The 16,541-nt window shown below is 44.4% G+C and overlaps 1 protein-coding gene across 6 annotated transcripts in view; it reads right to left on the reverse strand.

The window, feature by feature from the left end:
- Positions 1–16,541, reverse strand: part of Usp6nl (USP6 N-terminal like) — a 130,351-nt gene that overhangs the window by 64,701 nt on the left and 49,109 nt on the right. Inside the window, exon 1 of one of the 6 annotated variants that reach the window (XM_087590241.1) lies at positions 10,468–10,613. Coding sequence is in view for 1 of the 3 variants with exons in the window: in XM_087590238.1 (XP_087446364.1) it covers positions 1,986–2,040 (55 nt within the window). In the remaining 2 variants the exon portion in view is untranslated. 6 annotated transcript variants of the gene reach the window in all.

The raw sequence follows: 16,541 nt of genomic DNA on the forward strand, positions 1-16,541 counted from the left end.
CCCCTCTCACAGTCGTTCAGTCCCGTTTATACTCCTTCCGAACATCACGCATCCTCCACAGCTCTTGCCTCAGCACTGAGTCTGTATCAGCTGACATCACTCAGCCAATCGGTCCATCTGCAGAAGCAACAAGAAGCTGCGGGAGATCACCAGAAGTTGTCTGGTGCGTCTCTGTGGAGTCATGATAAACGGAGCTCAGCTATGCAATGTAAGGCGAACCAATACATGTGCGTCCTTAGCGAATCCTTCATCACTCATCTTTCACGGGCCTGCTTTAGCAAAGCATCCTCACCTGTGTCCACTTCAGGAAACACTCCTTCACGGGTGCGGATGGAGTCGGGAGGGGGTGTTTCACAGTTCTCAGAGTACAAAACATTGATAAGCACTCTTTCAGTGCAAGTGTGAACAGTAAGGAAGTAGAATGGCTCCACAGAGTAAGCAAAGGCACACTAGTTGTTCAGATGTTTACCGTGAACTAGAAAAATCTGAGATAAGCACACACACCATCACCCTACTTCCCCTCTGCCGCGCGGCCTTGAAGCAATATGCTCACGCCTCTGCTGAAGGGGAGGAAAGTAAGTACGCAGAAATTAAATTCAAACTGGGAAGCTGAAGACCTACTAAGTTCCTGGAGCGTAACCAGAGCTGCTAAACACTTCCTTCTAAACTAACGGACATGTTTCCTAGGGTATCTTCTACAGTGGGCCTTTATTCCCCCACCACTCCTAGGAGTGCAAAGGGATTTCTGACATACGGAGGAAAAGTTTTAAAGAGTAAAAGAACAGGAGACAACGTGGGCGGGAACTGCAATGTCAATAATCCAAGAACAGGCGGGCAAGCCGCTCTGTGTGAGCCGTTGCTCTCAGACCACTGCCGGGCTAGAGAGAGACCTCTGCAGGGAAACCCACGTGCCTCGGAGCAGTCACTCTGAGGAAAGGAAAGGAACTGAACCTTGGTCTCCTGACAATCATCATGCTCTTTATTAACATGATCAAAACAGTTTACTCCAGCAAGTGAGTTTTAAGAATTCCCTTATAAATGCTAGTCTTGTGTGTCTCTCTGGAGAGACACTTTTATTTACATTAACAAATGTATTTTAGAAAGAAAGTAGATTAAAGGCCCAACTAACCTTATAAATTACAGCCAAATATGCTTCTTTTAAGAGACAGAAAGGAAATACTAGCTTTCCTACTGCTGAATTTGAAGACATCAGTAACTCACACTGCCTGGCAGTCACCCACAGCATGTGACGTCTGCTTAAAATGTGTTTCCTGCTCGCTTGTCTCAGTTGATCCGCCTTCGGCAGACACTACCCTGCTTTTAAAGCCTCCACTACCCTAAAACTGTCATCACACACACGCACGCACGCGCACACCGCTCAAAGCCACCTAGTATCTCTCCAAGTATGCAGAAGTTTGGGCAACTACTGTTCAGTGACACCTTGCTCCTCAGTGCCATCGTGATATTCAAATGGTGCTATCACACTATTTACACTATAACTTAATGCCCCACTTTCATGAGAAGTCTATAAAAATAAGTTTCTTTGGAAAAAATCATTGCCAAAATATTGTATGATTTAAGTACAGTTCAACATGGCTGTTAAAAAGCTGTATGTAAAGAAGAAGTCCGCCCTTAAAAAGAAAACCATGGAGAAATATGAGAAATGACTATTTTAAACAGCCCCCTTACTTTACTAATATATTAGTTTAATACTCAAGTTTATGGGAAAATATCTCTAGGCACAAATTTATGGAAGAAAATGACAACTACAGTATTTTTCAGAAGCATTTTAAAATTTGACGTAATTTGATGTCTAAATCCTTTAAATCCCCTCAAACTTTTCAGAATAAGTATCTACTTGAACCACATCCTTTCAAAACATACATTACAACATTTCTAAATTTCAAATTCAACCCCAAAGAACATTGGGAGCATTGTGAATACCTAGACAGGTAAGCAGTAAGTCTAGAAAACAGTGACATTACCCTTGGTTAGACAAACAGGCTGGTCCTGAGAGATGATGGCCGTCTCAGTCCTCATAGAACCCTGATCTACTCCACGGTCTCATTACTACGTTAGAGTCAGGTGGTGCCTCATACACTCTGCTGCTGCCAGAAACAAAAGGTGGTGCGGCCTTACTCAACTGTGAAACAAGCACTAGACAGAAGCTTGAGAAGCAGTCTTGCCTTCTCCAAATGGAAGAAAGCCTCACTGTGGTTACTTGGACTATGGATACTCAAACAAAGATGATGTTTGTTGAGAGAAAAACACGCCTTTCAGGCTGAATCCCAACTAGGAGCCACAGCAGCCTACACCCGACATTCCATCTCACGCCAAACAGGGCCTTACACAAGCAACTCACAAGCCACTCTTACATGGTAAATTAGCCACATTCCTAGGACTTTCAGTAAGAGTTGTCATGGAACACATGCACACACACGCACACACAGATTAAATATAAGAAATACTTTCCAAGTCTATTTTATATTTTAGCATAAATTTTAATTTTTAATGTTTTTAATTAATTAAAATGTCAGGTTCTGATTCACACTATAAACACATGGTAAGATTGGGGGAGAAGGGAAGCATATTCACCACAGAAGCACCAGTGTAAAGGACGAGGGCAACTTTTAGGGTTGGTTCTCTTCTCCCATCATGTGGGTTCCAAGGATTGAATTCAGCATCCAGCTGGACCTGGATAAAGGTCCTTTAACCTTCAACCTTTAACCACGAGTCATCTTGCTAGCCCACATACTTATAATGAAGACTTTATTCTTTTATATGCTTTTCCTTATTATTTATTTAAATGGGCAAGAGCCTATAATTTGGGAAACATTTTGCATAAATCAGCAGCCCTGTTACTTTTTTTGTGTCTAGAAACAGTAAATACACTGAACTGGATAGTCATGAATGAATCACGCTCCACTGAGGACAGGGTTAATATCCAACAACAGAAGGTCCGAGAAGCACAGGACGGAAAAAGGGAAAGGTCAAGTCATACACTAAGGAAACGGAATCAGACTGGACCCAGCTCCTCATCAACTACAAGATAATAAGGCACAAGTTTCAAGGTCCTAAGAAAGACTGCCTTAAACCTGAGATTTTATGCCACAGATAAGAAAAAAGAAATATGCTTTTAGATATTACAAAGTAACAAGCTGAGATAGACTGGAGGGTGCTTTCCCACAACCTGCTGAGATGCTCACAGCCTAATCCCCGTAGCCTGTGAAACCAGCGCATAGGGAAAGGGCCTCACTTGTGACTGACAGAGTACGGGTGGGCCCGGTTCCATCACAACTGTCCTGAACACCAGAACAGACAGCCCAGTGTGGTTGGAAGCAAGAGGCTGCAGAGCAGCAGCCCCCGAAGACGGAGATGAAAGGACGCCCATTCTCTGGTGACTCCAGAAGGAAGTGATGCTACTGACCCAGTTAGTGAATTTCAGGTTTCTCACTTCAAGAACTGTAAGGGAATAAATCTACATTTTTTAAGTCACATGGCAATTTGTTTCTTGTTTCAAAAACATAAATAAATAAGAACTCGAAATCTGCTACCTCTATATGCTTCTTTGACCAGCAATTTGAAAATACACTACAGAAAAACAATACGAAACAAAATAACAAAAGCTACTGGCACCCTCTCAGTAAAACTATAGTCAAGACTTAACTTCCTCTTCCAGGAAGCCCTGACTTTGGCCCTAGTCTCAGGCTCTCTAGCCTAATTGTAGAAGAATCATGCAAACTCAGTTTGGTGCAAATCTCTCACCAGATAGCTGATAATTCTGGCCTGCCTTCAGCAAGCATCCTGCCTGCTTGCTATATTTGTCTCCTGGTCATGTTCGAGGACACAGCTCCACCCAACGGCTCATTAGTCAGTATAAATCCTCATTATATGTGGAATTGAGCTTGATCTAGATTCTCCTCACCACAGCGGTGATCTTGGCACTGGTTTTAGTAGGGCCCCCAAAAATACCCCTTACCTTTTAAAACAAGTATAGAATAATTTTCTTCCTACAGAATCAAAACAGAAGGAAACACTGGATCCAAGGAATCACAAGAGGCAATGGACATTTCCTGTGTCAAATACTGGCTGCCCAGAGAGCAAGCCATCTACATTAGAATGGGGACTACAAGACACGTGGTTCATCACACTCAAGTGACCTCCAGGGTACCTGCCATCAGTGTGATATTGCAAGAGTTTGCATCGCTGCACCAGAAAGAGTGGCAGACTACCAGAACCTTCCAAACAGGTAAATAGTACAAAAAGCTACAAGTCCATATATGGAGTAAGATACAAAGGGTATGGCATGAACCTTAATGGCACCGAGAAGGCTAACCCATGTGACCTTGACACCTACAAAATATGAAATATTTCCTCTACATACTCTACCACAGAAGACGCCATTACTGTGATTACACCAAACTGTGTTGCCTATTAATATTCAGAATACACTGTCGGCATCCAAAATAAACCTTGATGTGCACACATACAAAACTTACTACAAACTGAAATCTCCTTCGTACAAGCAACCAGTAATACTAGAATTTCTCTATAGTATTCAAAATGTGTATGTTTTGTACACATACATTTTTTATTATTATTTTAATTTATGCACGTGTATTTGTGTAAACAAATACCTGTCCACAAGACAGGCCAAAGACGGTGTCGGGTCCCCCTAGAGCTGGAATTGCCTATGAGGTGCCCAGGAGGGGTGCTAGGAACTCAACATGGGACTTCTGGGAGAGCAGCAAGAGATCTTCACTGCCCAGGCAAACCCACTCCTGTATATTTTATGTTTTCTTTTCTGTTAAAATAAACCAGAGGCATCCTTTTAAAAAGGTTGCTTGACTCTTGTCTACCTGCCAGTACACGATGGTGTAGTACGTGTCTACTGTGTATAAGCCCATAGGTAGGGGACTATGGCTTAGTGGCCAGCAGGAGAAGAGGCAGAGGCAGTGAGCCTGGGCTCATGCTACCTGCTAATTTCCATGCTGCACACTGCACGGTTATGGTGGTCAAGCTATCAACATGGGAGTTGGAAAAGTGGGACTGCTGTGCTCAAATGCTAAGGCTTTAGTGTGGTCACCCAGTGCTCAAAGTGTCAGCAAGTACTCTGCCAGGCTCGAAATCCAAGGCTGGAACGCTCAAGTAGAACTAAACAGACTACAGTCAAAGCACAGCTGTAAAGAAATCAGGACGAAGTCCCCGAGGGATCACCGACCGACTGGTGGCTCAGTGCTGTCTAGGCTGGCTTACTCTGAAACAGCATCCAGGTCCATCTCCCGCAAAGGCACCAGCAAGAGTGCTCTAAGACTCGCTGGGCCAGTGTCCTCTGCCCAAGCACTGCCCGCACTGCCTGTCACTGCCAGGCCCCTCCTGGCGATGCAGTCTCTCCTCCCCACCTCTGGACGGTCAGCTCCACATACACAAATGTCTCCAAGAAATGTGCAGCCTCCGGAGAAACTCATCTCCTTCTTTCTTCCTCAGCTCTTATGTTAATCTTTAAAACTCACTTAGCATTCTCCTCTGTTATGCTCGCTTTGGAACAACAACCAGAGATTTTAATCAAAGTTGAAATTATAAAAATAGTGCAAGCAACCATGGAAAGGTAAGAAAGCCAGGGAAGATTGGATATAGAAAGGACTGGTGCCATGAACCCTAATGTCCTCAGAAACAATTAGGGGTCTTCCCCAAACATGTTTCCACATAAATCCACATACCTCTAGGCTAATATGCAGTATCTCATATAATAAAGCGTACCAGAGAATTAAGCCTAATACTTTAATATTCCTTTCAGTTATCAGTAAATGCTTTACCACTGCATTCAGAATATTTACATTACTGTCAATATTATATCAACATTCCCTCCAGGTTATGCTTTAAACGGTTTTAAGTATTTTTCATTAAATTTACAGAATGCACATTTTCCAACAAATGCCCATTAAAGGCTGGGATGCTAAAGGCAAGCAGGCGGCGAGCGCGGCAGGCAGCACAGCCAGGCTCGAGGGCAGCAAGCAGGCTGCAGCTTCTGCTGCTTTTTTTTTTTTTTTTGGTTCTTTTTTTCGGAGCTGGGGACCGAACCCAGGGCCTTGCGCTTCCTAGGTAAGCGCTCTACCACTGAGCTAAATCCCCAGCCCCTTCTGCTGCTTTTATATTCTCACATTATTGCTCAAAAAACTAATTTCCAATCAGCCCTCCCCTGCCACTGCAGACAGCCCTCCCAGTCCCCACAACTCTCTGTGTGGTATGAATAAAAAGATTAACAGTTTGCAACAGACGAGCTGTCTGCAAGCTCACATGCTCAGGATTAGTGAGGACAGAGTGAAATGCCCCATACCCTAAGCACAAAGCGTCCAGCATCAGGCAGATACTCAACACTTAGAAAGTCCTAAAAAGCAACTGCTGACAGGGACTCGTAGTATAAGAGAAAATCTTCCCCCACTCAAACTAAATCAAGACCGCAACTGTCAGCTGCCGTGCTTTCCCTTGCCGGTGGCCCTAAAGGTAACTGGCCAGTGCTTTTGATCTCCAGACTTCTGTGTCTGGTGACGATGGGATTTTACTGGCTTACATGAGTCTCCTACTATCTCTGTGAACAAAGGCAGTTGGCCTCTCTGGAACCTATCAGCGTACATTCTGTTCACGACCACATGTGTATTCCTGCTTCTCTTACACGTTTACTCACTTTAAAGATTCTGCATGGAACTGGCACTTACATTTTTATGGACTCTAAATTTTTGACACGACAGTCACATGTGTTCCTTTAAAGCAGCACTGTGGATTATCCATGTGCCCTTCACAAAGGAGAGCCCCTGGGAACGATGGGCACCTGTGCCCTGTCTGCTGCATTTATTATGTTCCACCTACTTCCGCCATGCCTCTTCTCCCTTCCTGCCCCCACACAGGACTCCTCAGTCTTTCTCTACCACAAGGTTCCACGGTCTCCAGGGTTCCCGTCACCCTTCAGGTCCAGTGGAAAGTTTTCAGCTAGGGCAACCCTGGAGCCTCCCCCCTCCCCCCCTCCACCTTCCAGGGAAAGCGATGTTAAAGTCAAGGATCTAGAGCACGGAGCAAGGCTGGCTCCTCCTTTGTCTCTGTCTGGAGCACCTGCTCCCTGTGCTCTGCTCCTCCCTGTGAGTTAGGTGCCTGCCCCATAGGAAGGCTATTTAGTCACCCCACGGGTAAGTTCATCTAAGAGAAGCCAAGGAAGGAGCCTTCTGCAAACCCAGTGCCAAGTTTCAATCAGCCAATGGAGGATAATCTGCCTTACTTCTAAGACAAAACTGAATCACAACTGACTTCCAGAAGCCTCAAAATTAGACTAGTAGCTCCTCCACTTCATACAATGACTCACAGAGAAAAAGGAAACAGTGATGTAATGATAGTTAAACACCATTCCCACTGATGAGAAACATAATTGCTAACTGTTGAATACGAATGTAATTCCCACCACTGAGCGCAGAGCTGAATGACACGTTGCCAAGAGAAGATGTTTATGATACTTACACCCAAGACAAGAGATGAGTCACTTCACTGCCTCTGCCTCGCCCACTGGTGCTGACGAGTCAGATTATACCTTAACTGCTTTTCCAGCAGGACGACTGTCTAGTAGATGTCGCAAGAGTAGTCAGTCTGCAACTACTCCTTGTTTGTGGATGTTCTGTGAGCTGTTTACTGAGAGAGTACGGCCTGAAAGATACTGTGGTAGGCGTGTAACACACATGAACTCACCCCCCACAACAGCCTGCTAATGGTGGGCTTATGACTAGGTCATTTTCACATGAGGCTGATGTGGCAAGATTAAACAATTCAGGTCATACTGGAATTAAGCTACAGCACAGGACTGAAATCTAGGCTGTCTGCTTCAACGCCCTGCTTGCTCATGTATACCATGGCCATCTTATTACAGACACTCCAGCCGCACTGGTCCTTACAATGCTTCCCTTAGAAACAGGTCTGAAAACTCAATCCTCCTGCCTCAGCTCCCAAATGCTAGGTTGTAGGAATGGTCTATCATGCCCAGCCTTTTCACTGATTACTCTACACACTTGCATTCTGGACTCCATAGCCTTCCAATCTCACCAGTGTCAGTCACTTATGCAAACAGGAGACTCCTGGTGTCTTAATATTATAATTTGGGATAGCAACTATGCCTCTCTATTATTTTTTTAAGTTATGGGTTTTAGGACAAACGCACACACACACAAAAACAGGAAATTGCAAAACTGACAATCACCTAATGCACAAAGTAACCATTCCTAAAACTGCTTTGCTCTTACTGACAGAGAACCAACCACCTTTACAATCAAGTTTTCACAATTTACTCCCTTCCTCCCTACCGCTCTTCCTAGGACATTCAGGATAAACATGGGTGCTACAGTCAGTGCCCTAAAAGCTTGTATTGAATTTGATCCTGTAAGGATCAACAAAGACTAACGCCGCTGGAGCAGTTGCTGCTGCTGTGGTTTGGGCCAAGTCTCACAACACAGCCTTGCTGACCTAAGTCATTACTGTAGCCCGGGCTGCTCTTGTACTCATGGTCCTCCTGCCTTAGCCTCTCAGGGCTGGGATCAAAGGCACGCACACCACTCAAGCTGTAGACACCAGATAAAAGGAATGCAAGGTGACCCACAGCCTGCTTACTCCAACAGGAAGTAATGTCAGACAGTTCAGAAAACCTACATTCATCCAAATACTCTACTTCCTACTCTTCTAAAAATCATATGTAAAAGCCAAACGACACCAGAACTGACACCAACTGCATAGTAGCAGCTAACTGTGAAGGAAGAGCCACATTGTCACGCTTTGAGGTGTTCAGGGATTGTCTCCCGGTTCAAACTGGAGTGTGGCCACGAGTTTGGACTACATCACTCTGGCTCCCAACGGATCGCATGCCCCACCCAGGAGCTATCTGGATTCTCGAAAGGAACACACACATACATACATACACACACACACACACACACACACACACACACACACACACACACACACAGCAGTTAATTTTAAAATGCCTTGGCTACCTCAAAGGCCGGGGTGCCCCTGCTACCCCACGCCCAGTCAGGGAAGTAGCCACCACCTGAGTTCTCACACGGCTGGTTGGCCTTCTCTCCTGCAGCTCCTTCACCCCATCCTTCTCCCCTGGGTCATAGCGACTCTGTCGTCCTTCTTCCCAGGTCCTAGTCTGCACATTGGCTACTGGCATCTTTATTGATCAAAAACCAATCAGGGACAAGGACCTTCAGCATTTGGGCATGCAGATTCCCGATTTAATCAAAAGCATTAGAATCAATCCCCCAACCCCCAATACTTAAGCAAAATGCCATCAAAACCCAGCAGTCTGATAACAATGAATGGCAGAAAATGAATCAAAGTATTCTTACCACAAACAAACAAACAAACAAGAAAGTTACCTAATTACTCTTTTTAAGTGCCCTAGGGGATGGAGAGATGGCTTAGCAGTCAAGGGCACTGTGTTCAGTCAGAGGACCAGGGTTCTGCTCCCAGCACCCGCTGCCTCACAACTGTCTGAAGCTCCAGTTTCCAGGGAGTCCAATGCCTTCTTCTGGCCTTCAGGACATGGTAAACATGTTTGCACTTGCATATATGCAATCAAAACATCCACACACATAAAATAAAATTTAAAGTGTCCTCAATTCAAGCATGGTATCTCAAAATTCACACAACACAGCTGTTTTAAAGACAATTCACTCAATAATTCTAAGCAACCTTAAACACAAGCATGTCAATACATACGTGTATTTATTATGAAATGCGATTACTCACATTCCATCACGACTATTATGCTAATAAAGTTGTTCCGTTTGGTGGCCTGTACACTAAGTAAGATGTACTTTACATAACAACTACCAAAGGTGACACACACATATGCTGGTCACTCACCAGCAGACCAGACAAATTAAGTTGGCAAGGAAAGGCTGGCCTCACAACCAAAAGCCAACATTTACTCTGTGTGGTCTAATCTTGTCACATCAGAACCATGACGTAGGCATCATTAGTGGTCATTAAACATCAGGAACACTATTAGATGAATTAACCTGCAGAGATCATACAGCTCTTATGTTCCAGAGTGATGGTCAGACCAAAGCAATAAGGCCCCAAGGTTTTCTAAACCTGTCACGTGGTCTATGAATAAACAAAATGACAAGCAAACAAACCAAGATTCGTCAAGAAAACTCGTCAGCATTAGCTCAACATTACATCAGGCAAGAGAGTTCACGAGACGGGGGAGGGGAAGAAACTGAAGCTGCACTGAGGACGAGGCCGGTGGAAGAGTAGCTGCTGGGACCAGCTCCCACATAGGCTGGGCCTCAGTACCCGTCAGATGACACTGCTCCACCTTGCTCAGTGCTCAAACAGCCCACTGCCGGTTACACACTCCAGAAACTCTCAATTCCTACATTTCAAATGAGAAAGTGAAACCTGGAGGTAAGGTACTTGTCTTACCCTATGTTCGCGTGGGAGCCTCAGGCTCAACCTGCATCTAGAAAGCATCAAGGCACAGCGACACACAAGTTAACAAGAAACGAGAACGTGTCTGTCTACTCCCAATTCATAAATGATACGCTACCAAGGAAATAGCACCAGTAACCAGGAAGTGGGCTGGTTGATTTCCATGGCCTCAAAACAACAGCCTCTGCTTGTTTTGCAGCTACCCTCCTCAAGTAAGAGGAAAAGCCGTACTGAGCCCTGTGCACTCTGAGGCCACGTTTCTGAAGCAGTTTTGCTTCTCTGGTATTATTATAACGTGCTAAAGTGCTAAAGGATACAAAATGGACTTGTGTGGAATCTACTATTATAAACAAGTATGCAAGTTTCTCCAAAAGTTTACCTGAAGCAGCCTGGCATTAGTTCACATACTACTAAGTACAATAAAGCTTTATTTAAAAAACCTCTTACCAGTTTACACCTGCAAGTTGCTGGGCAGAAAAAAGGAAGATCCCACAAAGGGCATTTGTGCCCTATATTCTGTCTCTAATTTATACCCCAGCAATAGAATTCAGTTCTACAGTTATCTTCTTCAAACTCTTCTTGATCTCTTTCATATATTTATATAGCACATATGTTCTTAGGAGCAGAAATTTATTAATTCTAAAGATCAAACTTTAAAGGCAGCATTTTTTAACATATCTATCACTGGCAACTTACAGTTTGTGAATATTGTACAAAGACTTTAATATTTCCCAACAAAGACAGTTTCCAGAAGGGAACTCAGTATCATCCACCAAGCCTGAGGGACAGGGCACGAGTTCATTGTCTCCCTGCCTCAGTGAAGGCAGGGCTGCATCAGACAGCATCCACTTATTAAAACTGTTACACAAACTCAGCTTGGAGTATCAGCATGGATAACTTAAAAGGAGAGCAGGAACGGGGCGGTGGCGGTTGGTAAAGTACTTGCCCTCCCCAAGCATGAAACCCACATAAAAATGCCGGCTGCATTGGGTGTGTGCTGGTTGTCCTCCCAGCACGGGAGCGGTGGGAGGTCCTGGTCTCAAGTCCCAGAGAGAGGCTGTCTCAAAAACCAAGGTAGATGGCCCCTGGAATACTCTCAAGGCTGACCTAGACCCTCCTCAGGCACAGGTGTGAACATGCACTCTCTCATCCATGTGCACCCCCCTGCCCAAACACATAAATAAAACCAGAGTTGGCGTGGACAACTCTTGCACAGAATTACTTCCCTCTTCCTGTAAGAACCTGCACTGCTGTACAGTGCACATGACACTCCCGTATCCTCAGTGGACAAGTCCTCAGTGTGGCACTGTAAAACTTCTTAAACTCACATTTATGTATATGCGTGTGCCTGCTCACCACAGTGCGACTACGGACATCAGAGGGTAACCTGGGGGTCAGTTCCCTTCTCCCATGCAGGTCCTGGGGATCGGACTCACACAAGCAGGCTTGGTGGCAAGCACTCTTCCCAGCTGAGCTGTCTCACAGGCCCTCTTCTTGGATGTTTTGTTGGGTACCAGCAGGGTAGGAAATAAAGTCACCAGTACTTTAATCCTGAGACAAATTTTGGAAAATAACTTTTAAAATAGCTACAGTTTATCTAGGTGTACGATTATTCAATGCATTTATGCCACCTTTGTGCTTGGGCCTCACAGTGAGAGGAAGCCTGCCCACCGCAGCAGAGAAGGCAAAGCTCTAGCACCTCAGGAAGGTGCTTGGGGAGAAGGAGCTGCGCTGCTCCTTGTGGCAGCAAGAGAACCGGCTCGGCTGGGGGTGGGGGGTAGGGAGGTCTGAGGGGACTTGTGACATTTTCTCTGGCCTTAAGCTCACTCCTTTGTTGAACAGTTTTCCCTCATTTACTCCCCTTGCTCTTTTGTTTCCCTGCAATTCTGTCAATTCCGAGATGAGGGTCTTTGGCGCTCATCACATCCTTGGTATCTGAAGGTTTTCCCTTATCAATGCCAGCTGTGCAGCAGCTCCCGAAGGCAGTGTGTATGGATGGTGGCTTCCTGAGACAATGTGAATATACAACCAAGCCACTGACCTAGTGGGTCAGCCTTGCTGCCTGGCTCCTGTCAATGTAGCTTTGTTTTGCTGACTATCACAGCACAGAAAGCTGCGGAGAGGAATACCAACAAAAAATAAACAAAACAAAAAATGCATTAGTCTCAGTATTTTTAAAAAAAAAAAATCAGATATATTTATTTCATCTGTATGAATGTCTTGCCTACATGTATGTCCATGCTCCACATGCCTGGTGCCCACAGATGTCAGAGAACATCATGAGATTCCCCGGGAACTCAAGTAAGAGAGAGTTACATACCGCCATGTGGTGCTGTGAACCAAACCGAGTCCACAGAGAGAACAAATGCTGAGCTGTCTCCCCAGCCCACTGAAGTAGTTTTGACTGAGGGCTTTACTGAGGCAATACAATATAGATTCAATCTACAAGTCATAAATCATGTGTCTCCCCAGAACTGTGTGTCAAACCTTTCATATGAAATCGAATTTCTCCAGCACCTACAATAACTCATCGACATACTATGAAAACAAATGACAGCACCAACAGTCCACTCTGACACAGTACACAGAGCTGCTGACGCGCGCCAACAATAATTCTGCGCAAAGCAAGGACATGCGACCCTCGCTCCACACGCTGCATTCCTGAACTCCTAACAGGCGTGGGTTACAACGCATGGCTTCAGAAATACAGAAAGTTTAGAAACGCAGCTGGAGACACGGCTCAGGAGGTAAAGAGCCTGGCTTGCTATGCATGTGAAAGGTAGGAACAACTGATGTATGCTCGGGGCCAGGGGAAGACGCAGGAGAATCCCTGGAGCTTGCTGGTCAGCCATTCTGGCCACATCGGCTGACCCCAAGTGCACTGAGAGACACGGCTCACTGTCTCAAAGCAAAAGGAAAAACAAACAAAAATAGTAGCATGTAATAGAGGATACCGGACATGAGCATTAGCGTCTGGCACACACACACACACACACACACACGTGCACATGCACACACACACACACACACACACATACACACACATGCGCTTTAACATACATAAGCACACAAGCATATATACACATGTACATGAAACACCTAAAAATAAAACAAAAATATAACATTGACATTGTAATTTATATTTTTAAAAATGTTTACAAACACATGTTAAGCTTTTTAACAACTCTGCTAAATAAAAAGATAAACTTTTTCAATTTTCTTATGAGACTTTTCCAGAAAGCTATAAAACAACTTGAAAGAATTCCACGGGCAGTCAGTAGCGGCCGTCACATAGGCACAGGAAAAGCTCATGAAGACTACAAAGACGAGCCTGCCCTTGGGAAGTGAGCGGGTTAAACTTTCCGAAGCACCGTTTAGTAATCAGACATTAGGAGCACCATTTATCGCTGTATCTAACCACCACGAATGCAAATATGGACTAACACACGCCCTCCAAAAGATCACAGTCTCCTAAGGGCACTGAGACTGTAAATACTATAAAGCCGCTTATCCATGACTGAACAGAGTCAAGAAGTGGCCATGCAAATGCAGGCTCCTTTGCAGATGGAGGAGCTGCTTCACTGAGCCACCTCAGTGAGGGCTGGCTTTGCTGCTCTAAAAAGAGCAATGGTGTAAACAGAGAGAGAGATAAGATGACCAAGACTGTGGCTCCGACTTTCCTTCTGAGATCAAAAGAAATCAAGCAATAGTTCCTCTCCCAGCAGGCCACACAGGAAGGAACAGGGAAGTAATGAATGGACAGAGTGTCTGCATCACCTCTTTTCAGTGTGTGAACAGAAGAGAAGGCCCAGAGAAACAACCTCAGTGAACAAAATGGAAGACTTAAAGGTCACAGAAATGCTGACAGGACCATGAACTATGCTATCAAGGGCTGGTTCCAATATTTCAAACCTAAGTACATATAAGCCAAGTAACTGATGACATTGTAAAGCTCCTGGTCAATTTACCTACCCGAAACCAATCCCAGTTGTCCTGAAGTACATGTCTTTGGGAATTTCACGTACTGTGTTTCTGTTGAGTGTTTTTAGAGCGTTGGGAAGATTTTCCCTTTAATCGCTTTGTACATGTACTGATCCTGCTTGCCAAACCATAGTTTTGCCAAAAATAAAAAAAATTAAAACAAAAAATAAAAACAAAAACAAAACACAGCTTTTCGAGGTTGGCAAGGAAATAATAAACTTGATAACAAACAAATATTACTATCCTTGTTAAAAGTAGATTATTTTAACTATTTTTAACTGTGTGTGTGTGTGTGTGAGTGTGTGTGCAAGAGGGTTTGATTGTGTGCATGTGTGTAAGCATGTATGCATGTGCCTGTGGAGGCCAGAAATCAACATCTGGTGTCTTCCTCAGGTATTTTTTTGCCACAAGGTCTCTCACTGAAGCCAGAGCTCACCAACTGACTAGAGTGGCTGTCAAATTAGTGACTTGCTGTCTGTCTTCCTGATTCACTGGGACCTGTGGCTGCTGGAGATCAGAACACAACTCGTGCTTGCACAGCAGGTACTGTACCAATTGAGCCATCTCCCTAGCCTCTAAGTGACTGTTTTACAAGTCACCCTAGTGGGGCCTTCGGTTTATGAAGCAATGATCCACAGACAATCTCACAAACTCCCTTGTGTGAAAGGCAAGATGCCTGGCCTCAAGATGCTGCGAAACCGACAAACTTGTCCTTCCCCTAAGGAATGTATTACTGAGACTTAAGGCTATTGTCATACAGTGCAATCATGGGGGACAAAACTTAACTGAAGAGGAACTTATTTAAAATTAGTAAAAGATTCCAGTGTGAACACTCTTTGCTATTTCAATATTGTAAACAAGAGTCATTGGCTTTTCTCACAGGCCACGCCTGAAGTCTGGCCCATTTTCTCCAGAAATCAGAAGCTCGCAATGTTTGCACATGGCCAGTACATAGGAATGCCAACAGAAACTGAAGTTATTTCCTTTAAATGTTATCAAGCACTGTAAATCTTGTGGAAAATGTGGTTATCTTCTATTACAACATCCTGTAGAAAGGACTTTCCTGTGGAATTATGTATGGAATGCATGAATATCAGTAAACATTTGCAAACTTCAGCTCCTCAAAGTCTAAAGTCAAGAGTTTCACAACAGTCTGACTGCTTCATTTACCAATCATTCCTGGTCCAGATAATTAATCTAGCTACCAGATTTTTACTTGATGTTTTATTTAGCTTTTGTCCAGTTCAACAAAACTCTCAGTAACTTCCCAGCTGCACACTGCCAGCCTGAGCCAGTCACAGCTTAAAAACAGAAGTCAGACGAATGAACTTTGCTGTCGCGTGTGTACTGTTTGAAGCACTCTATAACACTCTGAGTGTATCTTCAAGCGTTCTATTATGTAGTAACTAAATAGCCCTATACCGTATAGCCACAATTATCTGTAAGTTACACATGAGGGAACGAACACACTCTCAAGTGTCCACGTGTTACACAGCACACCTGAACACGGTTGGAATCCAGAATCCACGCTCATTAAGCTATGGCTACCCATTAATTATAAAGCAATAATCCCGCCAGCCCCTAGAGTCCTGTGAAGCTCACACACAGTCAGAGCCATGGGACATCTGAAAGTTCTAAGTGTTCCGTAATAAGGTACTATTATCAAAGTCCAAGTACGCAAAAGGTTTTTCTTGTTGTTCTGGTTTGGTTTGTTGTTTGCTGTCACTGTTGTTATTTTTAAGTTTAAAGGACGGGTCTGTAAAGCTCAACCTCACGTGAAGGATGTGGAAGATCTCTCAAGCTCACAGGTCAGCCCATTCCTGCTTGAACTGTCCCAGCTATTATTAGAAATGTCTCCCTTTTTGTCCAAAACAAAACCAGGCTTTCTCCCATGGCAGCCCTATACTACACACAAAGCACCGACAGGTCCCCACACTGTCCCACACGAGGCAGCTATTTACCACAGTCCTCTTTGACTCTCCAAGTCCGTGTGACACCCAAGAAGAAGCGGAAGTGAGATCAGTACTAAGATCCCCTGCATCTCCAAGCATCACCTTGCTCGCCAGCTCTTGGTGGGCAAGGTAGTT

This window comes from Rattus norvegicus, chromosome 17 (assembly GCF_021556685.1).
Source record: "Rattus norvegicus strain SHRSP/BbbUtx chromosome 17, alternate assembly SHRSP_T2T, whole genome shotgun sequence".
Lineage (NCBI taxonomy): Eukaryota > Metazoa > Chordata > Mammalia > Rodentia > Muridae > Rattus > Rattus norvegicus.